At 35.1% G+C, this 27,236-nt stretch overlaps 1 protein-coding gene across 1 annotated transcript; it reads right to left on the minus strand.

Moving 5' to 3' along the window:
• Positions 1–9,317: 9,317 nt before the first annotated feature.
• LOC145662283 (uncharacterized) lies at positions 9,318–26,890 on the minus strand. Its single transcript, XM_081727683.1, has 2 exons — positions 26,746–26,890; positions 9,318–20,411 (listed from the first exon to the last, which is right to left on the minus strand). The coding sequence occupies exon 2, from the start codon at positions 20,306–20,308 to the stop codon at positions 17,054–17,056; it is 3,255 nt and encodes a 1,084-aa protein (XP_081583809.1). The 5' UTR covers positions 20,309–20,411; positions 26,746–26,890; the 3' UTR covers positions 9,318–17,053.
• Between the last annotated feature and the right edge of the window lie 346 nt (positions 26,891–27,236).

The raw sequence follows: 27,236 nt of genomic DNA on the forward strand, positions 1-27,236 counted from the left end.
AAAAGAGGTTGTGAATCAAGCTAATCCTAGTGAAATAGTACTTTCTTCCCCTTTTAATACAGGATGTACAGTGATGTAATGCTAATTTTTTAGGTGGATATACGCTCCATCCTTTGTTACAGGGTGTTTCCTAATTCCTATTGCAGCACTTGAGGTTGAAATTAGACACGAAAACAAGAAAGAAAAATAAACAACAGAAGTTTATTATATCGAAGTCGAAAGTGGTGTTCTTTCCAAGTTATGAACACGAAAAAATGCAGATAATTGAAATTTGAACATTAGTAGTGCAAAGAAGTGGTATAGTAGTGTTAGAAGAAGTGGTATGGTAAATTTCAGAGATAACCATACTTGTATTTTAGAAAAATGCTACATTTAAGATGTTCGGGAAATTACACATTTTATTAAACTCATCCCATTCGATTCACAATTATCTATGAGACTTTGACTTAATTTGTGAAATTCTGTTTCTACTTTCCCCATACTCTTGAACTTGGCATTTTCTGACAACACAGGTGTGGTTTAACTTTCTTGGCTTTTACTTTTGTCTTTACATTTTTTCTAATCCTATTATGTTTATTCTCTTTTCCCTAGTTGCAATATTCTCAAACTCATTTTGTTCGAGTTGTACCGTAACATCAATTATTTTTGCGTCTTCGCCATTTGTTGCAACTAAGTCTCGTTTAAAATTTTCGTTGTCGCAAGAAATCACAGGTTCAATACTAACTTTGTACTGATAATAATTCGTCGTTAATAATTTCTGTTATTTCATTTTGACGAAAGATAATTTTATGCTTATTGCCTATACACACATAATGTATGGGCTAGTGTCTCATTTTTAATATTGCAGCGACGGCATATCACATTTTCATTTGGTTTGGCTTGAGTTATAGCAACTTCTGTGCCAAATTTATTTGTCCTAATTTTAAGGAAATCGATGAATCTGGAGTCCAACATTAGCCTATTATCAAATAAGACCACATTAGAGATTTTGTTATCTCCAAATTGATCGATTTCCTTACCCTGAAAATGTAGTTTTTTGTAATCATCAAATTCCTTCTTCAATTCAACTTTCGTTTGGTTTGTTTTCTTTACGTTAGCTGTCCATTTAATTTGGAAAGTGGAGGCTCTCCTCTGTAGGGAAACCGATTCGATTAGAGTGAAATAAGGATCTAATAATAGATTCAGAGTTATTCTGCCATCTAGGACCCATTTTTAGCACATTGCTAAAGATACAATATTGGGGATTCTAGGAATTCCTAGACCTCCATCCCTTTTCCTAGAATAGAGCACACCATTGGTCATCGAATAGTACAGATGTAATATTTTCTTAATTATGTTCCTTAGTACAGCAACGATATTTAACAAAAAAGCAACTGGCAGGTGGTTTCTATCTTTTTCGAAGCCAGTTTTAAAGTTTTCATTTGTAGAAAATAATTCAGAACACAGTTCTCGAATGAAGGAATCAAGCCTTATAATTTATACTTTATTTTGGAACATTAAAGTTATGCTTTATTATACTCATAAAAATACCAAACTTGCAAACACATAACTAGCTGTCACAACCAGAGATAAAGTAACAACCATAGGTGAAATATTCTGTTACGCTTTTTAAGCTTTATGGTTGCCCTATTAATCAGTGTTCCTTAATTTTATACTCACGAGAAACCGGTCCTTATAATTATCATTTTGTCATATGTTCGGAAAGTTATGAAATATCCTTGCTTATAGACAACTCACACTGGCTCTCTCCGCGTGTCGGTTGCATAACACACAGGATATGTATATGAAATAATAAGAAAAAGTCGGATGGAGATTTACATTTTGGAGAATAGTTATCAAACCACTTAACCTATCAAACAGAGATTACTTGCAGTATTATAGATTAATTTAAGACCTTCTTTAGCTCTCTGCGTTAAATATTTCAGGCTGTAGAAGTGATTGTACTCCTAATTCGAGGCCAATTTATGGTTGAATTAAGCCCTGATGCCAGAGTTAAGAGTCAGGTAGTATCGGTATACCCATCTATAACTTAAGTCCAATAATTTCTTTCGATTGGACACTTAGGTTTCCCGTTAGGTGAGATTCAAAAAGAAACAAAGTTACAAACGACAATCTTACAGAGCGAAGTGGCTCAAGCGGTAGACCGTTGGCTTCGCATTCGGAAGGTCGTAGATTCGATTTGCGCTGCCGACCATCCTGACGAGTTTTCCTCAGTCCTACCAGGCAAATGACAGGATGGTACCTAGTAAACAGGCCATGGCCGATACCTTCCCAAATCCTTTCCACTGTTATTAATGTTGCCAGTATAAAATGGTTTTTGAACTGTATCTGGTGATTGTTAAATAAAATAAAATAAATACACACTCTGGGAAAGAAAAGAAAAATAGATAAAGACAAAAAATGATGTTCTCCTAAAAGTCTTTCCTAAAACAAACAAAAGTTGTAAACTAAAAAAGGGAACTTTTTCCATTCTCTAAATTCAAATCTGAATTTTTTTACTCTTTTTTTATTATTCAAATTGAGGAAGCAAATAATAAAACTAGCAAGTTTAGCTCTTTTAGGAAGATTACAATTTCCGTGATGAGACATTTTCTCAGATATTGAAAGGTATTTCATCACTGGTCACTGCTTATTAAATTATTAAGCCTTGAACACACTGTTAGACAAAATAATTTGAAAAAGACGCTGCCTGGACTTGTAAGCTGGTGTACTATTCCAGCATTCACTTAATCTATAAAAGAAAAGCTTGGAAAGACCAGTGAAACCAGCTGGCTATCGAGTTTTTAAAAGTAGAATTGCATGAATAGATGTTTCTAGCGAAATTTAAACCTTGGGTCGTTCACACAGGTATAAATTCCAATAATAATAATAATAATAATAATAATAATAATAATATATTAATAATAATAATAATAATAATAATAAGTCAAGAAGGTGTAAAAAAATCCTTGCAGATCAGATATCCTAAGAGAGGCTTTTCTTCATTCGCACTAGACAAATGTTGGAATAGTACCTAACTTATAGGCCCCAAGTAGTCTCCTTTCGAATGCCTTTAACGAAGGACGTTATCCCTCTGACATATTCGTCATCAAACTGGAGATGCCATAACAACCTTTATAATGTGAAATAAATACAAGTCAACGGAATTTACAAAGCTATTTTCTGTTTCCCTTTTTAACCAATTCTGTAACATCTTCTTGGACACCTTGCAAATTGCTAAGCAACTCTTAATTCGTCAACCCACAAAGAAATTTTAAACATTACTACGGAAACATTTTCGAAGTAGCGGCTGTACTGAAATGATCAAAGATTGCTGTGACACGCTCATATGCTACAAGTCTTTCCTGACTTTTGTTTTCTACCCCCTCCTGTTAACATTTTTTTTCTTTTTTTCAAATATTTTTTATCTAAACGAAAACGAAACAACAAAGAAAAATGTTTAGTTTTGCTCTTTCCCTTTCTTTGCCCAGTAGGTTGCGAAGTAACTACTAGTAGTAGCTGCTGGAGTACTTATCGAAATCAATCGTCACTTTCTTTGTCAATTACTAATACTAATCCGAGGTTCGCTGTTGTAGTTAATGATATTTGGAACGACGGAGAATGCTTCAAACTAGACTGACGATAGGTCAGGTGTTTTATTATTGTAGAGGTCAACGATTTTTTGGCGCAAATATATTAATTTAATATCCTCTTAAGCCTTGAACTAAAGTAAAGACTACATTTTTCTGAACCCCCTTCCGCGGTTAGAATGGAACTGATTCCATCCCGTGTTGCCTCGCTCAAACTGTATCCAATCGGCAGACTTGGATCAAAGAGGGCGTGAAAACTGTAGCTATGTCAAAATGGAACAGCTTTAATGTTACTACACGAACGTAGGTCCTACTCCTCATCCTCCCCCCTCCTCACTACTCTATCTTCCGCTGATCTTTAGAAACAAGAGTTTTCAAGAAAAACTTTGGCAGGAGCTTGACTTTATTTTATTATAATACCACAGATCAGTTTCCAGAAATTAGGGACAGCACATGTGACGTTTTGAGGGAAAAAAAAAAAAAAACACTGCAGGTTCAGAGTGCTCTTTTCCATTTTAGATAGGATTGTCAGAAAACTAACTTCCACACACCGAAAACGCAAAGATTTTAAAAGAATTTTGACATCATTCGCAGCAACAGCCTGACGACCAGCTGTTCAGTGAATGAAAAACAGTTGTTCTTTATCCCAATGAACTGAGTATATTATGGATCAAATGTAGCATATACTTGCGTATTTCCTAAATTTTAGGTGGCTATACAATAGTTTCCAAAAATTAGAGGTGGGTGTACACCGTATACCCGCGTATACCCTCCATTACGTCCCTAACTTTGAAAGCTCATATTGATGCAGCAAAGATGACTGCCTTTACTGGTTCCGAACGCGCTTTTTTTTTTTTTTTTTTTTTTTTTTTTTTTTTTTTTTTTTGAAGAATCTAAGTTTGCGATAACTTTGCAACGTAATTTTTGTACAAAGTAGGCTTACTATTTATCAGTGGCATAAGTGTTTTTTTTATTGAAACTGGGTGTTCGGAAAGACTCAACAAATCTTCAGGTCGTCCCCGTATGTCTGAAGACAATGTAGAGCAAGTGAGACTTCAGACAAATATGTGTTGCATCACCAATCGAAGCCACATTAAACCTCTTTAGGTATAAGATTAAAAAAAACCTGGATGTATTTTGCTATAAAATGACACCAAAACCATGTCTGTAAGCTAAATAAATAAATTAATAAGAGCTTTCAAAGTTGTAAAATCCTTTTTGATACACCCTGTAGCCGGGCGAGACACTTTTTTTTTTTCTTTTGCCATAATTATTCAAGTTCCGTCGTTATTATGTTAGCGTTGTGATACTTTTCCTACACATTACATTTGCTCTTGGATTATATATAAATATGAAATTATTGGATAAATATAGTAAATACCCATCCAGTTTCCAACCATGTCATCGTTTACAATTCTAACATCATTCACAACCCTGACCAACAAGCAAACTACAATTATTCATCTAAATTTACTGTCGTACTCAGTACTAGAAGATGTGTTTTAAAATATGTAGAACAATTATAAAAGCTATAATTAGACATGTTCACATACATTTCATACCTTCGGGAGCGCGGTTTGATGGTGGAAAGAGGAACACCAAAATCCACGTCTATCAGAGCACGTGCGTGAGCGTGGTGGGAAGTGAAATGAAATCTTCCAGTTTAACGTCCCACGATTATGCATATTAGGTTAAGGGAGACTGTGATTAAGGCAAGGGAATGATGATGGAAGGAATCCCGACAAAATGCACGGACACGATGTTATCTACCACAAACTTACTTAGCCGGGGATCGAACCAGGGACTGCATGCACCAGATGTAAGCGCTCTACCACTGAACCACCGTGCTCCCCTAGTGTAGTGGGAAGAAAGTTGTATTTTAATCTCCTATCAGCGTATAGGGACTAAGTGTTATGACATAAAAACAAGGTCCAAGTGAAATTAAGAACAAATAATAATAGAAAAAAATAAACCTTACTTTAAACACATGGTGGTTCAACTATTTTATTTCTTGAGTTTGTTTCACGTTCCAGGATCCCACCTTTTAGGCTATTGATGGTAAGGAAATGAATAGTGAACAAACAATTCGTAACACCAATTACCTGAGCAGACAAACCTTGCAATCTCCAGCTTGATGCCATAGACTGCTGGTTGAATTGTTATTCTTTTTTTTTTTTTTTAACTACTTATGGTTATGACAGGAGCTTTGTTATAAGAATTTTCGTCATTGTATTGTTTTACATTGTCAAAGAATACGTCTTCAAATCAATTAGAAGATCCATAAGATTAGATGAGGGACTGAGTAAGAATGAAGACATCTAAAAAGCACTGACTAGTTTTATTAACCGTTTCGAGACAGACGTGGAATATAAAAACACGTCCGACTTGTATTCGGGTATGGTATATATACATCTGAAAAGAGGCAGTTGTGGTATATAAACACATCTGGAAGGAAGGGAGTGTGGTACATAAACATTGGAAGGAGACAAGTATGGTATATAACCATCTGGAAGCAGGACGAGTGTGTTATATAAACACATCTGGAAGGAGAAACCAAGTGTGGTATACAAACACATTTGGAAGGAAATTCTGAACATGGTATATAAACACATCTGGAAGGAGATAGTGGATGTGGTATATAAACATCTGGAAGATGGTTGTGGTATATAAACACGCCAGAAAGGAAATGATATATAAACACATCTGGTAAGAAATGCATGTGTGATATATAAACACATCTGGAAGAGGTGAGTGTAGTATATAAACATATTCGGAAGAACAGGTGTGGTTTATAAGCCCCATTTGTGTTTAATTTGTCAAGTCATGTAATACCCAATTACGGGCTTGGATTGCTTTTAGGGCGTTCATTTTTTGCATCTCTGAAGAAAGATGGATTACCTAAACGATTACTGTTAATATTTGATTTTTGTAGCATTTTGAAAGAAAGAAAGGACCATTACACTAAACTTTCTTTCTCTCATTTCATAAATTGACGCATGTTATGATGCAATTATTACGGAAAAAATTTATGTATGAAATATGAACATATGCATTTTCGTATATTATATATATATATATATATAGTGAACTCACTCGCAACGCCTCTTATTAATTTTTTCATTAGAAATGACTTACGCCATGTTGTAGTGTTATTAATGAAACATTTATGAAATGTGAACGAAATAGTCTGAGTAATTTTTGAGAAAACCGTCCAAAAAAATAACTTACCCCCAAGAGTAAAATACACCTTTTGGATTTATTTCCAGAAACATGACTTAAGATCATACTATAGAGCTGTTTAAGTAATACTGATTTATGGGGAAAAAATCCTTAGAGCAATATTTTTCAGAAAATAGCTTTATTTCTATTCTTCCCCTAGTGAACTACCCTTATTTTTGGAGGGTAAAAAAATCGGAAATCTCCACTGGATCTTTTAAAAACCTTGGGCCTTATGCAGAGTCGTTTTAATGACTGATTAAAACCATATTACGAGGTTGACTAACGGATGGTTACCAAAATTGTATTCCGAGTCTCTGATTAGGACGTAGTATTGGACGAAGTTAATCACATGTGACTAATCTAGAGCAGAGTCTAATCTTTTACCCACGATTTAGCGTGCGACACAACGTTTTTTCGTATTTGTAATTCATGTATTTTCATTTTCACAGACTACGCATGCGCTCATCTACTTTTCCGTAGTTGTCACATTTATTTTACTCACCGATGCATTGGGGTTCTATAAGTTAATCATAACCAAATTATCATTTTAGTTGTACTAAAAGTAGACTCTGAATACCAAAAAGTGCACTTTCCTTAGTAAAGAGTTAGTACGCTTACTAACTAGTCTGTGACTAACCTTCGCTTAACGAATTTTCTCTGAATACCGCCCCTTAAGTTTAAAATTTCGTCCAGAGACGTTAACAGAATGGCCTATGTAACATTACAGACGGGTGTATGAGGACAAACACACACACACAAATATTTTTTTCGATGTGTAGGGACCATGACACATGTAAATCCGTTAAAATCTCGAGTGATTCCCCCATCTCCCCGATCACCATACTTTCTTCTCCACTACCGTTGCACAAAAGTAAAAATGATGAATATTTTTAAATTGTCCTTGATAAGGTAGTAAGTACAGCAATTTAGCACACGGGAGTCTTCTTCCACAAGCTTTTATTATAAAATTCTTATTACATACAACATAATGCCAAGTAACTGTAAGTGTGGCCCTAAAACCAATACAAAGTTTAGTAAGTAGTTTGAATAAAACAGGTGTCCCTAGGCCCAGGCAGCCAAGGAAAGGATTCCACAGAGCTCCAAGCAAGCTAAGTGAATGTGATTTCGGAATTCTCAGTGCTCCAGGCAAGCAGAGAGAGGCTGGGGTCCCGCAGAGCTCCAGGCAAGCTAGGTGGGCACAAAACTGCAGGCAAGCTGAGAGAGAGAAATTGACCGGCCGAAACTGTCAATGGAGTTTTATACCTTCCTCTGGGCAGCGGTGGCACTGGTATTCCTCTTGTCACATAACCAGATTATGACGAGGATGCCTGTCTGCTTCATGTACTAATTGTAATAGAAAAGTATGTGGTTTTGTTTATAAATAAGTACGCATTTGTGTTTACAAACACGTGTAGGATATTACAACATTTAATGTCGGACTAATAATGTGAATGCGACATCGAATTCATGTAACTGGAGGTCAAATAAGAGTGACGTACTACGACTTGTAGTGGAGCATAATGTCGGAATTAGAATGGAAGCATGAGTATCACCTTTCAGTTGGGCAAAGACTTTACGTGAATCAACGCCAAATGTATAAATGTATATTCTTGTACAGTCCACAGAAAAAAAAAAACTGCAACATGAGCATGTAAGTTTATTGTGAAACTACGCCTAACAACGCAGGGAATCAACATAACGTTTAAGTGGCATGAATCACGCCAGGAGAAACCTCGGCGTCCTCTCCTCCATACTTATTTGGAGCAAAAGACTTCGTCGTTTCACAATAAACTTACATGCTCATGTTGCAGGTTTTTTGCTGCGAACTGTACATAATTCAAGATGAAGTGAAATTACATAGTGTGTAATGCAGCGACTACGTGGACTAGCTTGTTTTCCCATACGTCTGGAAAACATTTAGTTTTCCCACGGGAAGATATATTGGTAAGTAATCGACTTTTTGTTAATTTAAGTCTTGGTTATATTTTTTTCAACAAAAAAACAGTTTAGCTTAATGTTACAGATGGACTCTTTTCTGCTGGTATTTTCTCCTACATGTTGCTGTGTTTTAGGATAATACTTTTTATAATTTAACAATACAGAGAGGTAAGCCATAAAAACTAAACTACTTTCAGGCGAATTCAGGGCCTGAGCCACTACAACGCCATCTGTCAGCGACCGGCTGAACAACGTCCGGTTAGCGCGCTGCGGTTAGCGCCCTGTCACTAACCGACATATCTGAAGCTTTGTAGACCAAGTGGCTGTCACGACTTTCATTCACGTGTCTCCCCAGTTTGCCTTACGACGCTGGGTGGACTCCGAAAATTGGGAAGCACCGGCTGGAAATCGAACCCGGGACCACGCCATACTTAAATAAATAAATACGATTGATTTTTTTTTTTTTTTCAGTCAGTTTTAAAATTGAGTTCCTTCCAGAGGCTGAGTATGTTGGAGTTATTCCCTTCTTCACGCTGCTGGTTCAATTAAGAATGTCAATATACGTTTACAAATAAAAAGAAAGTCTGTAAATAAAACTAGAATCTTATTAAATGTATTTCTCAATCAAACTTTACAAGCACATACATACAACTTCATGCCGTGTCACTTTATTATATAACACCTAACAGAACTGTTTTTAAAAAAGTGGAATATAAAACAATATAGATATACTGTATATAGTGAAATTAAAAACCATTATACTGAGTGGTCATCGTATTAGGAACAGCAACATTTAAATGAACGTGTCATTTGAAGGGGAACATTCAATTTAGCTGATTTTCTGAAAATAAAACAAAACTTCCTGCTGGCCAAAATATTTTGTTTCTTTAAATTTGTGTTATTACGCCATTGAATGATAGATATTGACAAAAGTGGAATATTTCTTTCCTTCAAATGACACACTCGAATAATTGAACAGATTCATGATGATATACAACTAAAAACCTGTTGCGTACGTACTAATCATGTGTCTTTTATTAAGATACAATTCTTTTCGCAAAGTAAATTTGCAATTGACGATACATTCAGACGTACATACAGGGTGTCTCAGAAGTCCCCTGACATAAAGTAACTCTTTTATTATGAGAATTACAACAAAATGGAAGAGAAGAAATCGTCTCGAAATATGATATTTTCAATTTAAAGTGAAGGAACTTTTTAAATCGGACGAGCCGTTTGGGCTGTACACTCTTCATGCGACCAATGTCAAATGAAAATGCAACGTTGCCATTTACCTGGACCCACAATATAAGTGAATGAAGTCACTGTCTTTTACGCTAACATGTCGATGGCCATCCCCCATTTCAAACAATAACTTCATTCACTTATGTTGTGGGTACAGGTAAATGGCAACGTTGCATTTTCATTTGGGCACATAAAGCCCAAACGGCTTGTCAGATTTAAAAAAAAAAAAAAAAAAAATCCTTCACTTTAGATTGAAAACATCATATTTCGAGACGATTTCCCCTCTTCCATTTTGTTGTAGCTCTGATAATAACAGAGTAACCCTATGTCAGGGGACTTTTAAGACACTCTGTATAAACAATGACATATTATATACAGGATGGACCATTTACGTTGAAACGCCTTTGTACTTTTTAAATTAATACACTAAAGCCGCTAAAATTTTGAACAATGCAAATATCAACATGTGGAAATTTTGACACTTTACAATACCGCTAGATTAACAGTGTTGCCAATCCAACATAAAATTGTACCTTTACAAAGTCTACTACATCAGTTATTACATGTTTCATAGTTATTTTTCTGTATTATCTAGGTTATTTTCTGTATTCATAGCTATTATCTAGGTTTTTCTTTTCTTTCTCTTTCTTCGCTTGTAGGGCATTAATGTACCTTCTTTAGTGTTATACGAATAAACAAATTACCATAAAATAATGAAACCATTATCACACAAACTAACAGGAGTATACTATATGCACTTCTCTAAACGCTTTATCAGAAGAAATGAACAAGAATTTTAGGAATGATCCAAAAAATGGATCAAAAGATTGCGATCTTGGCCAAAAATTAGTTTTTGGATCAGGGGCCACAAAATTTTTTGAAGGGCCCCTAAATCGAGTTTTCGAATTTTTTACGGAATAAGCACATCATACTGAGTTAAGTGATAGTTTGGGTTTGGCTACACTATATGTAGTTCTCCGGATATAAGGCCTACAAGAAAATTTTTATCTGAAATATATTGAATCTTTTGATCCAAAAAGAAAAGAATAGACAAACAGCTGTGAACCGTCATGGTATACACCATCTTGAAATGTAGTCCGACGATAGTGTTGTCACTTTGATGAAGATAAGTAATAAATGAAAGCAGAAAAATTACATAATGCTATGTTCTGTTTTGTTCCTTATTTTTTTCTTTTTTCTTTCTTTCAACTTGCCGTGTTTATCCGATTATAAGACAATTTTTTCTTTCTTCAAATTCGTCATCTGAGAAACAGGAAGTCATCTTACATTCGCAGATTAAGCTTTGGTAGTTGAGATATTAATATTTTTCGTTGTGTAATAGGTTAATACCGAACGTTGAAATATACCCCCATTGTTGTAGTCATTGTGGTTTTGATTTTAAGTACTTTAAAAAAAAGTTGTGAAAATAAAATTGCATATATCGTAAATATCATATTTGTTTCTTTTTATAGCACCGTATTTTACTAGATTTTGTTCTTTTCTTACCATAATTGGGCAACCAATAATAAGCGTAAGTTTACAACTGGTAATGTTGACTTTTTTGTGGTGCATCTTAAGATATTTCGTATCAATAAAATACTTCGTAATTTTGGTTACTCAGAATTTGTTAAAAATAATTCTCAAGAAGCTTCTTCATAATGGGGGTGTTCTATGGTCGGGTAAATACGGTTATTACCTTCCCCAATCTGATGATGCATTTAGCGAAAGCATTATAATATACTTGACAGGATATAATGAAAATACAATCACACACACTACAAACATTTTCGAGTAAACAATTCATCAGATAGGGTAGAAAAAAGTACAAATTATCGAACGAAGTATTAATTATGAAGCATCCAAATGGGTGCTGTGTTACAAGGGATTGCTCACAAGTGGGTTTCAGGACGCAGGTTGCGCCCATGAGGTTTTTTCAGTGAGGCATGTTTTATTGAAAATGACACAATCAAACTTCAATTACACCGTAATGATGCTTTCAAGGTCGCTAAATTGAATATAATTTTTCAACAAAGGATGTTCCCTTGATTTCGTTGCAACGTGCCCACGAATGTCAATAGACGAATCTTTCTGGCATTCCAAAATCGTACCAGACGTCACGAGATTGTATTTTTTTTCTTACACATATTTACATGTCAATATACCCCTGCACCATATCACGACCTTCCTCAAATTGTATTAGATGTACCGACAACTGGTTCAAGATATACCTCAGTCGTGATAAGCTCCACAGAGAAACTAGTATCGCGCTCTAATAAGTACTTGTAATTAGGCTCTTGTATCCAATACTTCTTTCTTCATTCATCACTTGTTTCACAACAAAACGTTTTTTACATTCTGGAAAATCCACGTATATTAGTAGGAACTAATGAAAGCATCAGAAATACTGCACCAGACTAAAGTTGTTTTGTGCCCATCAATTTGCTCGCGACAATAAATTTCAACAATTCTGACGGTGCGTATGAAGTAACGATACATTTGTAAATGGCCTTTTCCTATGCTGTTCTAAATTCACAAGAGGATTCAATTGTTCCGGTTTCTAATAAAAAATGACCACTCAGCTTACAATAAAACTATAAAAGAGAAACGCTTTACAAAATAAGAATCTAATACACAATACGCACACCTCTAATATGGGAAAAAAGATTAAAACTGACATAAGACCTTAAAACACTAATGTTCACAAGTTTAATTTCACAGCTATGGTGTATTTACACCATCCATTACACAACAGTTTACACACCCATACACTCATTTCTATATAAACATTTTCATATCTATTAACAATCAGGTACAATGATTTTAACGACTTTCCGAGGAAAATTTCTAGTCACGAAAGTGATTAGAAACAACTGTGAATAAACATGTCAATCAGTAGAGCCAAAAAGCGTTTTTGAACCGTCGAATAAACTATTTGTACTGGCTGGTTGGTAAAATATTACCAGATCAAGATACACTGTACATACTGTTGCAGAAAATAATACACAGTTTTCGAACAACTTACTTTCACTTACTTTCTTGAATATTTGTATTTATTTATTTATTATGTAAAGTGTAAGGAAAAAGCGTTACGTTTACTAACTATATATATATATACAGGGGTGTTAAAAAAATTTGTCACAAGATTTTGAGAATAAATTCCTCACATTAAAATAAGAAAGAAACGTTCATATGGACGTGTGGTCGGAAGTGCATACTTTTGTAGTTATAGGGTGTCGGAAACGTGAGAAAATGAACTTTAAAGGTCCATGGTTCCACTACTCTAGGACCGATCGTAGTTGGGTCAAGACATCACTGAGGAACCAATATGTCAACTATCCAAATATCAATCTTTCAAAACTTCTGAAACTTTCACAATCATTTTTAGAGAGGCTGTTTGCAAGTACTATGGATATTTGGGTAGTTCACACATCAGTTCCTCAGTGATGTCTTGACCCGACTACGATAGGTCCCACAGTAATGGAGCTACGAACTTTTGAAGTTCATTTGTTTCACGTTTTCAGCACCCTATAACTTCGAAACTATCCACTTTTGAGCATAGGTCCATTATGAACTTTTTTTCTTATTTTGTGAGGAATCTGTTCCCAAAATATTGTAATACATTTTTGTAACAGCCTATATATATATATATATATATATATATAAAGGTGTTTCAAAACAACACCGACAACGTTCGGGAGACGATTCCTTACACCAGCGTTTCCCAACCTTTTTCACCTTGCGGCACACTAGGGTGTAACTTGAATTCTCGCGGCACACTCATAGATATTATTATTATTATTATTATTATTATTATTATTATTATTATTATTATTATTATTATTATTATTATTATTATTATTATTATTATTATTATTATTATTTGCAAATATAAAATACCATGGTAATTTTTTTCTGTGATTACTGATCTCCTCACAGAGATGAAAGCTCGATCACTGGTTTTCCCCTATGCTAATTCATTTTGCATATTTTTTTATTCTAATTTTAAAATAGAAAACAATTGCAATGAAATATAGAACTCAGATTTTTAAAAATACGTTTTCTTTTTTGAAAACTGTATCCAACTTTTCACTAAGAGCGAAGATCACTACATAACGAACGAACAAACAAATGTCTTGTACTTTTAACTTTGCTGTTTTAACCAAAACCGGTGCATATTATTGCAATCACACAGCTTGAGATGCGTCGAAGTCAAAACACATCTGTTGAACAAAATGTTGTTCTGTCATTCACGTGCGAATGAGTGTTCTACGAACGTTCACTTGACGCGTACCGTACAAGTGCTTCCGTTTCTCGGTGTTAGTATAACTCTCAATTGAAGCGTAACATAGCAGCTAACTGTGGAAACGTGTACGAGCCAAAATACTGTCTGCTACACAGTAATAGATGTAGAATAATATATTAGAATTACGGTATTTTTTCCATGGTAGAAATTCATAGTAAAGTAAATACAAAAATATACATTTGTTGCCTTTGTTTTGCAATTTGGTTACTATAGAATTAATAATTTTGTTTCAATTTCCTCGCGGCACACCAGCGGTCCATTCGCGGCACATCAGTGTGCCGCGGCACAGCGGTTGGGAAACGCTGCCTTACACCAAGATAAGACGAAAAGTATAGACCAACCTGGGTGCACAAACGCTTCCTTTCGGAGTTATAGGCTGCCAAAAACATTGGATAATGAAGTTTAAAGATCCATAGCTCCAAAACTACGGGACCTACCGTTGTCGGGTCAAGACTTTATTTAGGAACTAGTATGTGACTTATCCAAATATCCATGTTTCAGAAACCTAAGGTACTTCCGCAACAATTTTTATTGAGGTAGTTGGTGAGTACTTCAAATTATACGCTCGTAGCCCAACTCCCTTTATAAAAAATGTTACATAAGTACCTTAGGATTCTGAAACATGTATTTTTGAATACCAGACATAATAGTTTCTAAGTGAAGTCTTGACCCGACTACGGTAGGTCCCGTAGGTTTGGAGTTATGGATCTTTAAACTTCATTATCCAATGTTTTCGGCAGCCTATAACTCCGAAAGGAAGCATTTGTGCACTCAAGTTGGTCTATACTTTTCGTCTTATCATGATGCTAGGAATCACCTCGCAAACGTTGTCGGTGTTGTTTTGAAACACTCGATATATATATATTCTCGCAAGAGTACAGACTAAAGTTAAAAACGAAAAAAAAAAAAAGGTAAATGGATTGAAGTGATGCTTTGATATAGGCTAAATTATTACATATGTTTTGGTTTCATAGTTTTTATGATACATTTACAGCATATTGGTCAACATATGGACCGCTCGGATGCCATATGTTGTAACTCCAAAACTGAAATTTTTCTGGAGTTCTGGAATTTTAATTTTGAAGTTCAACATCTGGAAAATTTCAGTTTTGAAGTCTCACCACTTGGCCCCTAAGCAGTCCATATAATATATATTTTATTTAACACTAAGGAACCATAGATTTGTGAGTTGACTGAATTCATCGATATTATTATTATTATTATTACTTAGAAGGATTGCGGATGAAAGCTGCAACAGGGTTCGAAATGTTTTCGCTGAAGTAAGCATATTTGCACTGTAAGTTAGTCATTTCATTTAGTTAAGAAAAATGTGACCAATGTTTCTACATTTCATTCAAAATTATTATTTTCTGTGGAATAAGCTGCTCATTCGAGAATTCCTTCTCTTTCTAAGATCTATTAGAATTGTAGTAATAGTTTTTAATTACGTAAGTCCAGTTACTTATACAGTAAGATTTTTCAAATTTTAAATACGAATAGGAAGTTGTAAGAAAAAAATATTTACGTATACAATTCTTCACAAAAATCTATATAATACTTTCATTGGAATTACATGCAGAACACATTATTCTGGAAAATAAAACTCTTTAGTTATTACCGACCAAATGTGTAAAATTAGTTTTTTTTTTTTCTTTTTTTCTGAAATTTAATGTCAAGAGACTGCATTTCACAACATTATATCTACAAATATGGACAACTTTCTGCCTGTACCGGGGCTGAATCGGTACAGCTTCGTATAGAAATATGAATTTTAACTAGCTTTAAAATCTTTAAAAGTATCGCACACAAATACACTGTAAAACGGCAGTCTATAAAAACTTAATTACATAAAAATGTAGGTATTTTTATAGTCCATGCATAACAATTCTTCAAAGAGTTTTTTTTAGCTCCTTCACTTTTTTCAGTGCATTGCATAAACTGAAACAATATCAGTCTTTGATGAGGTACATAAACTTAAGTACAAGCTGGAATACAGCTCTAGAAATTGACTTGTAATTTTTATTTTTTTAAAAAAAAGTCTAGTAAGTCATCTACCAGACAGAAAGGGAGGAGCGGAGCATAATGACGGCTGACACGCATACCAAGGGCACTGTGGGGAACCTCGCTGCGCAAATTGAGGTCAGTCGGAGCAACGCAGTGGCTGTGAGGAGAATGTTTGTGTTACGTCGCGTAGCAAATGTTTATGTGACGCCGCGAACAATGGATTTGCAGAAGTTGGATCACCGCTCGGTCAACAAGTTTCTCACTAGTGACTATGTCTTCTTCCGAGACTTGAAGAAACACCTGCGGGGACAACGTTTTTCGTCGGACAACGAGGTCCAACAGGCTGTTTCCCAGTGGTTTGCAGACCATGACCACGACGGTATTTTCTCTGGGATTTTTTCGCTGGCCACAAAGTAGCGACGGTGCATAAGACCTCCATGGGGACTACATCGAAAAACAGTGATGACCAGGTGAGAGTATCTGCATTCCTTCCTGTCTAGGTAGATAACTTATTGAATGCCCCTCGTATATCTTTCTACTTTTACTATATAAAGGGGTAAAAATATACTAAAACATATTTTTGACAAAATAATAAAAATTTCACTGATTTTGCAGTCTATGGCACTAGACTTGTGTTCAGTTGAATATCTCAACTTGAAAGAGCGTGTCTGTTTCGTTTAAAATGTGTTAAAATTTGCAAAACATTTTTTTGCAACTTACAACTATGAATAAAATAGGCAGTCACTTGTCCAAATTTATAATTTTCGCTGTTTTATTAAACTTTCACATCCTTCATAACTTTACCAAGTAGTTTCATTTGAAGTTCTTGCAAATTTATCTTCTTTTTGGATTTCTTCTCTTTCTGCTTCTCTATTTTCTTTTCTTTCTGTTTTCGACTCTTTCCGATTTTCGTATCACTTGCCTTCGTAGTTTTATCTTTATTTGATTTCTTTTTGTGTTTCTTATGTTTATCTTTTTTGGACTTTGATTCACTGCTATTTTTGGACGTTATTTGTCGGTTCGCGTCATTATCAGTATTCTCAGACTGTTTACGATCTTCATGCATTTGTCTGGTATTGATTTCACATTCTGAAACTTGTAAGTTTGAAGGAATTTTGTTTGATTCATCTGAACTAGAAGTTTCTACTTTTCGTTCTTGTTTTTCACCCATCTGTAACACTTTCTGATCCACATTTTCACTAAATTTCTTGTCAGGAACAAATTTACGTGGAGAATTAGCAGTACCTTGCACGGTTGTCACTGTATTTCGGTCTAATTCACTTTCACTATCACTACTACTACTGAACACTTGATCAGGTACTTTGGAAGATTGTCTAGGGACGTCAGACGTCGGTACACGATTTTGTTTCTTGTTTAACTGTTTCGCTACTCCTGTCTTTAATGGAGACGGTTTCGTTCTTGCAATTGAAGTGTGTTGCTTTTTTGAAGAATCACTTGTGGCTGCGTCTTCATCCGTAGAATCCGACAAATGTCCTTTATCAATATTTTGATTTTCAGTTACACTTTTGGATGTTTTCAACTTTTGTAAGGATTCCTTTCCATTACTGTTACTTCTTTTTCGTAATTTCTTAGCTTCATTCTTTGGTTTCTTCTTCTTGTTACTGAAATCTAGTACAGATTCATCACGATTCAATGCAGATAGTACATCACTTTGTACTGTCTGCACCTGCTGATTGGTACTTTGTCCTTCCTTGAAAGTATGTTCATTTTCTTGGTCCTTACTAGATTCTGATGTTTTCGTATTAAAAGCTACGGCTTTCTTGTCTTTGGTGTTCCCTTTTTCTTTCTTAGTCTTCGTATTAGATTTATCGCTACTTCTCTCGAGCTCTTCCGTTCCATTCTTCTTTAGTTCACCTTCAAACATACGAAATATTGTTTTCATCATAAATTCTTGTTCAGCATCGTTTAACTGTATGCCAAATTTCCTCCCGAGATTACACAAAAATTGTTTCATACTTCTATATTCTGAATCATCAAGAATTTCTTTATAATTCTGTATGACATCAGTAGGTTCATTACTCTTACCTGAATCAGTAACGACGGCTTGACTAGAATCTTTATTTTCTTGTTTCTTACTGCATTCTGCTGCTCTAATATTTGAAGCTAAGCATACGTCATCTTTACTCTTCTTACTTTTCGTACTACGTTTCTTCTTCTGCGATATTTCACCTTTTTCAGTTTCCGGTTCTTTAATTTGTTTCTGAAAATCTAATTTTACCGCTAACAAATCTTGGGGCGCATTTTCACTTTTCTTTTTCTCGGATGGAACAGATTTTTCCTCTTCGCCTTTAGATTTATCTTTTTTCTTCTTTTTCTTCTTCGATTTCTTGGTAGGTTCTTTCACTTCAGTAAACAAACTCTGTTTCATTTGACTCAACATACGTTGAATAGCATCGTCTACCTTCAACTCTGAATCACCTTCAGTCTCATGTACTTGACTTTGGTTAACATGTTTGTTTTCTGATGATCCTTCAGCCACTTTATCTTTCTCTTTTATCGAAATCTCATCCAAAATTTTCGAATATTTTTGCCCTTTCTTTTTCTTCTCCGTTTTCAATGACACAGCCAAAGTGTTGCCTGATTCTGCCTCACAATTCACCGAATCAATTTCTTTATTTGAGTCCTTTGAACGATTCTTTTTGTTTACTGATTTCAATGACATGTTGGCTGATTCTGCCTCACACGTTACAGAATCAATTTCTTTACTCGAATTCTTTGAGCGTTTCTTCCTTTCGTTTTCTGTCTTTAATGACGCAGCAACAGTATTGATAAATTCTGATTCACAATTTGCCGAGTCAATTTCCTTATCCGAATCCTTTGAACGATTTCTCTTCTTGTTCTTCTTCTCCTTTACAGCTTTTAATGACGTGGCAAAAGGATTGGTTGATTCTGAATCAAGATTCGCTGAATCACTTTCCTTGTTTAACTCTTTCGAATGTTTCCTTTTCTTTTTCGGAATTGTGTGTAGTTCGCTTTGATTCTCACACATGGCGATGTTTTCTTCGCTGTTCTGGTTGTTTCCGGTTTCCGATACTTCATTCAAATCCTTTGAAGCTTTTCTTTTCCGTTTCTTGCGTAAGGGAGAACTTATATCTGCATTTTGGTTATCGATATTTTCCTTCGATTCTGAGCAGATTTCTTCTTCATTATCGTACCATTTTTTTGCATCATCATCCTGTCTCGGTTCTAAGATATCATTAAAATGGACTGATGAACGTGTCGTCTTTTTCGATTTCTGTTTCAAATTACGTTTGGAGGGTGATGATGTTTCCTCCGAAGGAGATTCATGATTCCTAGCCCAACGTTGTGGAGAATGTTTCAAGCTAATTTCGTTCTGCTCCTCAGAAAGTTCACTTTTCTTGGTCTTCCTTCCGTAGTCATCTTTCACTTCTGTGTCCTTTCTATTACGTTTCTTTATTTTCTTCTCACTTTGATTTAATTTCTCAAATTCTCTGTCTACTTCTTCACACTGTTGCATTTCTTCCTCTTTTTGTAACTCTTCTTCCATATTATAAAAGACATACACTTCACTGGCAGAATTTAGAGCGTCTACGTTTTCTTGTTGGAAAGTTTCTTCCGAAGCAATGAGATTTTGGTCCTTAACAATTTCCGAGCCCGATTCGCGCTTACTTTTCTGTTTATTCCATTTATACTCACTCTTTCGGTTACTTTCAATATTCGCAGCGTCATTTGTCTTCTTCTTATTCCGCGATGTGGATGTTCTCTTTTCAACAATTTCAATACCAGGATGATTTAAGTTCATTTGTGTCTCATTATTGTCACATTTAGCGTCAACACTTTCGTCCAACTTAATGTCTACGACTTCAACACGCGTATTGTCAGCTTCGAAGTTATGAAATCCCATGGAATAGAGTTTCCGTCTCTTTTTACCGGTTTCACTTTTAGTTTTCGAACTAGTAGTTCGTGGAACGTCATCCAGAGTCGAACTCGGACACTCCAGATCGTCGGTCTTCTTTGGTGACTTCTTCTGTTGCTGATGTTTCATCATCTTCGCAAGTGAATTTTCCGTGTTTTCGAAAGACTTCTTGGTTTCAAAACAACTGTTTGAGGACGTATGGCAGCTACTCACGGCATCAAATTGCTCGGCGATGCTGCAAATGTAAATAACTTTAATATATTTGATTAGACAGAAATATAACACTTCTTAAATACAAACTGACAAACTAAAAACGACTTAGGACATACTCCGTCACCTAAATTCAACTTATGGCGAGCTCCTTCGTGGCTAAGAGGTCAGCGTACGCACCTTTGGCGTGGGAGACCCGGGTTCGATTCCCGGCGGGAGCTCATGTGGTTGGGATTCCACGTTAATCAGTAGTCCCCATCTCATATAGCCTTGCTGCTGAAAGGGACGTTAAACTCAAAATCAAATCAACTCAACTTATAGCGTGAAATTTTCGTAACCTGTAAGAACGACATAAGAGCATTGCATTTTTAGGTTGACTTGAAATTTAGCATCCCCTTCAGCACAGAGGCTATATGAGACTTGGATCTACAGCCTAACAGGCATCCGAACCACATGAACCCCTGCCGGAAACCGAATCCGGGTCTTCCACGCCAAAGATGCATACGCTAACTACAGAGTAACGAGGGGGCTCCGCACTTCTAGGTGTACAGTCGCTTTGGAAACTAATCGAGCACTCACTTTTCTTTTGAAACCACCGGTATACGCAGATATTGTGTTTTGATATACCGTTTGCAGAATGACTACAGCTTTGTTCAGTGCAATCTCATCCAAAGATTAAAAAAGGTACAACAAAGTTTCTGAAAGTGGGGTTTACTTTTCTCAGCACGACTGTACCCTGACATTGTGACATATCCAAGAAGTCTCTACTTCAACAAGTGTTTTAATTCATTTTACTTAGTTGTACAACGCCTCAATGTTTAAATTTATTAACACATTGACTGCTACTACAGAATTCCCTCAACACTCTTTCTTCCCCTTTTCCCCCACACTCTTCCACACAAAATTTCTGTTGAAAGATCAGAAAGTGCCACTTGAAGACATTTTCACCTTACATTAAGAAAATATATCAATAGTAAGGGCCTGAATTTTTCGTTTCAACGATAACAACGAAAAGTTGCGGAAAGCAAAATACGAGGCGTGTTCGGAAAGTGACCTCCGATTGGTCACTGTGCGTGAAGTAGTGGGGGCAGTGCTACCATCTTTGCCCAGATGTGTACGGTAGATCAGTCTGCATCCAGCCGTGGTAGAATGAAGGTTGTCTGATCACTAGTTCCATTTTTATATCGTCTCAAAACGTGTGCTGCAATAGAAAACCCAACCAAGTGCGAGGTGCGAGCTTTTATACGTTTTCTTACGGCAAAACAATGTTTGGCAGCAGCTATTCATCGGGAACTTTGTGTGGTGTGTAGACCAAGCGTAATGAGTGAAGGAGTTGTTCGTGAATGGGTTCGTTCATTTAAAAGTGGACGAACAAACATTCATGACGAAGAGAGGAGTGGCAGGCCATCAATGGTCACTGATAAACTCATTCAGAAAATTGATTGGAAAAGTTCGTGAAAATCGACATTTCACAATCTCAGAGCTTTCCGATGAGTTTTCACAAATTGTGATAATATTATTATCTCTTCATGCATATGAAGAAGTGGCTGGGACCTCAGCGCTGTGGTGATATTGAGGAGCTGAAAGATGCTGTCCAGGCTGACTCAAGGCACAGGCGGGAGATATTTATGCGGATGGAATTTCTAAGCTAGTACAGAGATATGATAAGTGCTTGAATATTTATGGAAACTAGGTTGAAAAATAGAGCAAAGAAGTTGTTTTCAGATGTACACTCATGTCCAAAATGATTGTAGCATATCTATAACTGATTTCTTGTAAGATATAATTTGATAATAATTTTGCAGGGTACTTCTAATACTGATACTATGTGTATAATCGGGAAATGTATATTTATGGCAAATTTCACAGGAATAGAATTATAAATACGAAAATTAGAGTGAGTAAAACAAAATGTTGCTAAATGGACAAGAAAGTTTTATTTTTGTTTTTATTGTTCTTAATTACTACTCTTTTGACATGAAATTTTCATTGTCACATACATGTCTTTGCCAATTATACACGTACTAACATTGTAAGAAATACCGGACGAATTCGTTATCAAATTATATTCCTACAACAACATATTTATAGACATGCGACAATAATTTTGGACATGAGTGTACATAATAAATTATTCTTACCTACTTTGGTGTTTCCGAAGTTACTTTCCGAACGGTCTCATAAACCTAGCGAATATGTTTAGAAACACTGAAGGTAGATTCTTGCTGTATTTGAATCGCGAAATACAGAACGAATGTGGGCAATTTGTCAGAATAACACCTAATTTTTATCTAATACAAGAATAAAATAGCGAAATATCATTATTCTGTTAAAATCTAATTTTAACCAAGAGAAGAATAAATTGCGGAAGCACTAACAACTTTATCTTTCGAGAAGTGTGGACAGAAAAGAAACTGCATATTCAGTACGAAGTAAGCATACAAAAATGTGTTCATCTGAACCAAGTATTTTTTTTTTTAATGGAATTTATGCTTCTGAATGTTTGTTTGTGGAGTTGTGAATAGGGACGAGAATATATATATTTTCTGTTTGTAAGTGAACTGCACAAAATATTAAATGTGTCAAACCAGTGTTCGAAGTGAAAAAACAGAGGCGGTATGTTTTATTACGATTTTGACTTGACATACCGGCTACCTAAATGTTGAAATGCAGTGAGGGTATGTTGTGTAAAAGATTGCAATTATATTTACATAATGACTGAAAACCATTGGAGAGCTTCTCTGTAGTAACGCGGAAAAGGGGACATGAAGAGACTTTTTTATCCCCTCCAACTTTCTGAAAAAAAAATATCCCCTTATGTTGTATTACAGAGAATTATACACGAAAATGCTCAAAAAACGAATGAGGATGATAATTTCCTGCGAGAAAAAACTCCCGGTCTCCCATTCGACTGTCGAGTATTCGAAACACCTGGAAGGTCCGCTCCCACAGTAGGCAACTCCTAATCTTGTCCGTGCTCAAAACACATTTATATGCATTAAGGCAAGAAGACACACACATACATGACAAACAAAAAATTCAGTATTGCACATCGAAATATAAACTAGGTGACTTCTTTGCAGACACCTCATTTTAAAACAAAAGGTAGGAAAAAGATAAGAAAAAGGCCGTGTTGTCAACTTTTCCATATAAGAAATAAAACCTTTTACGTGTAAAACTATTCGTCAATTACTGTGCATAAAATTGATTTATTAAGGTATTTAGCATCTACTTTCCAGTGATGGTATGTTTTAATCATTGAACAACCAGAGACGGTATGCCTTCGTCACTGAAAAACCAGAGGCGGTATGGCATACCACCGCATACCGTCTCACTTCGCCCACTGTGTGAAACTGAAAAACTTTAAAAGTGATTTTAGACGAAGCACTTATCCACATTTTCCCTGAGAATTCAAGGAAAATCGTGATAAAGTTCATATCCATTAGTCGGATACCTGTATTGATTCTTGGTTATGGTATGTCTCAAAGTTTTTCTTTTTTTTTTTAATGCGCCACGCAGAATTATTTCTCCGCGAAAAATAACACCGAATACGAGTAAAAAAATAAAACTACATTTAATGGGAAAATAAAAGGAAAACTTTAGATTGCTAATCATTAGCAATAAGAAATTTTTAAAAAATGACTCCGACCTCTTCGTTCGAATCACCATGGCTTTTGCCTTTCTAACATCTTATTGATTTTTTTCTTCAGATCCTGTAACAAGCGCCATATCATCTGCAAACCGTATACACCTCATCATTCTACCTCGTACTGAAATGCCGTCTTCATGTTGTAGGCTCTTTTAAATAATATAGGCGAGAAACAGTTCCTGTCCAACTTCCCTTCAATTGTACTCTCCTCTATCAATTCCTCCCCTATTCTAACATTTACTTGTTGGTTTATATATAAGTTTAACAGAAATTAATGTTTCAAAGAAGTCAAAAATAATGCTAATAAAATCAAAATTTAAATCATCTGAGACTGAACATATAATAATAAATAAATAAAATTCAAGTGAGTCGCTCAGCACACAATATAGTAAAGGATCTCAAACAGGTATAATTACCGTATACGCTCGCGTAATGTCCGCACCCCAACTTGATATATATATATATATATATATATATATATATATATATATATATATATATATATATATATATATATATATATATATATATATATATGAAAAAAAAAAGTGACCCGCGTAATATCCGCACCCTAAAAATCACAGCTTGAAAATCTAAGATACGTCTTGTGGTATTTTAAATACGGTACCAATTTTCGTACTTCTGGCATCAAACAATCTATTTAAAAATTTAGAATAAATTATACAAAATAATTGTGGGTGATTTTATTTTGTGTAAAATATAATTTTAAGCTAAATAAAATAATTTATATACTTGCTACATATTCTTTATGGGTTTCGAGTCAATCCTTTGAATCCAACCCTTGAATGAAATTTACTTCGAAAAAAAAAAAAGTGACTGAAAATAGCGCGTTTTTTGAACGACCCGCGTAATGTCCGCACCTGCATTTTGGCACTGCGATTTTAGTAAAAAACGGACATTACGCGAGCGTATACGGTATAGATTTTTAATAAAGGTTATACCAATTTTAATATAGCCTAACGTCGGTGCTCTCCAGCAGTGGGGAAGCGTCTGTTCTGGGAAGAAGATTGGGTAACGTAGTGGTTGACGCATCGGCACGGTATGCCGAAGATCCTGGGTTCGAGTTCCGGTCCAGTCACTCACTTTCTCACTCTTTATATGTTATTGCAGGTATCAGCTGGCGTTGGTTCTTCCTGCTGACTAATTTAATACACCGCTACCTCAATCGCCTTCAACTTTTTCCAATGTGGGAAAAGATTTTCCTCGTCAAATTTTTGCTTCCAATGCCTTACCAAAGTCGCATAGTTATGGATTTGTTCAGTCGAATAGACATTTTTTTTTTTTTCCTTTTAAGCTGAGCCGGATAGTTGAGAATCTATTGTACTGGACATTAACATTTAACCTTCTCCGGAAACACTGACAGTGCGACAGTACTACGCGACAAGCTAAAAAACTTGGCAACAAAAAGTACCTTGAGTATATTAAACAAAAATGTTATACTACTTTCATAAGAAGATCTTATTTGCTACTACGGTAAGTTTAAAATACTGAAAACAAAGAAAGAAAGAAAGAAAGAAAGAAAGAAACATACCTCTACCTTATTCACTTACTGTTAATATGTGACTATAAATTACTAATTACGACACTACGTTAATTTACTGACAAAAGTTGTTTCAAAACCAGGTTATACATGTCAACTAATATGGCAACTACAAAAAGAAATAATAACTCAGTATTATGTATATTATTCATTATACCTTAAGAATATTCGACAGTACTAATGAAACAAAAGTGACCAAGGCACTAAATACAGATGGATGTAAAATGTGAAGGGAAAACTTGATTGCTTCTGGGAGGAGTGGGCGTGTCTTCATTTCACTTTCTGTTTATATTTATTTTCTCTTGGACTGATCTTTCATGATGTGTCTGATCAGGACCGACACTACCATATGTACAACATGTGAATTTGCACGGGTGGCAAAATCTGTCATTAGTATTTAAAATAAATATTTCTTGTTGGAAACAAACTTCATGATGATGGTAGTTAAATTTACTAAGTTGACTTTTTATTTGAATACTACATTCATAAATCATGTTTAGGTCGCATTAGTTTAAGGTCACATGGACAGTGCTAAAGCAAATGATCAAAAATTCCAGCACGAATTGTTTGATTGTTGCCAAAATCAAGAACTCAATCCTCGAACAGTAGTGAACACCTGTTCCATTTGGTTATCACGGTTTTGATATGAAAACTAATCTTGTCTTTATCCTTATTGAAGGTGAAAACAAGTTTTTTTTTTTTTTTTTTTTTTTAATTAACAGATGAAGCAGGAAAATAAAAAAATAAAGATAAAAGTGCTGGTTGCACTGGAATTGCAGACTAATATATTGAGATTGAAGCTCGATATTGAATTTTATGAAAAGAATTGTCATCTTTCCTTTGCATTTGCAGGTGTGTTTGCTTTATCTTTCACTAACATAATAGATTATTATTTAAAGAAAAACAGACACGAGATTCTATTTATAGTGTAGAATACTTAAAATCGTGGCTTTTAAGATTTGTTCTTTCTGGAGAAAAGGAGGGAAAAAATGATGCCATTGCACGAGGCGGCAAATTGCCTAGGGCCGGCCTTGGGTCTGATGAAAGCGATGTTACATTGCCGGAAATGTTGCACAAGTGCTATTAATATATTCAGTGCTATTGATCAATTTAGTATTATGTATTTGTAAAATAATTAGTAATACTTACACAGTAAATTATGATTCTGTCACATACATTCCAGTAGATATATGTGAAAGGCTCTCAACAGAGAAACGAAAAGTGATGGATGACCTCTTCAAAGAGAGCTGGCAATTTTCATGAAGAATACCTTACTTTTACAAAAATACGTCTACCTGAATAAAAACAAACAAAAAAAAAACTTACAAGCTTTTATGTAGGGAAAAAAAAAATGATTAAAAGTAATGATTAATAATAATAGGTATGTTTCCTTAAATTAGTCTGTGCTGCCATCTATTTCGTACCCTAAAAGCGTTCATTAGTTTCCACCTGACCTTTTCACTTTTCTGAAATACTGCAGAGATTAACGAACTATATTAAAATTATAAATTAATATATGATTTCGCATATCTTCACTTTGACATATTGCTATGGCCATGAAATGTTATCTGTATACTTTGTTACCTATTTGAAAGCTCAAGACTGAGAAAATACGATGCCGAAACATGATTTTTCGAAAA

This window comes from Thermobia domestica, chromosome 10 (assembly GCF_964235325.1).
Source record: "Thermobia domestica chromosome 10, izTheDome1.hap1.1, whole genome shotgun sequence".
Taxonomy (NCBI): domain Eukaryota; kingdom Metazoa; phylum Arthropoda; class Insecta; order Zygentoma; family Lepismatidae; genus Thermobia; species Thermobia domestica.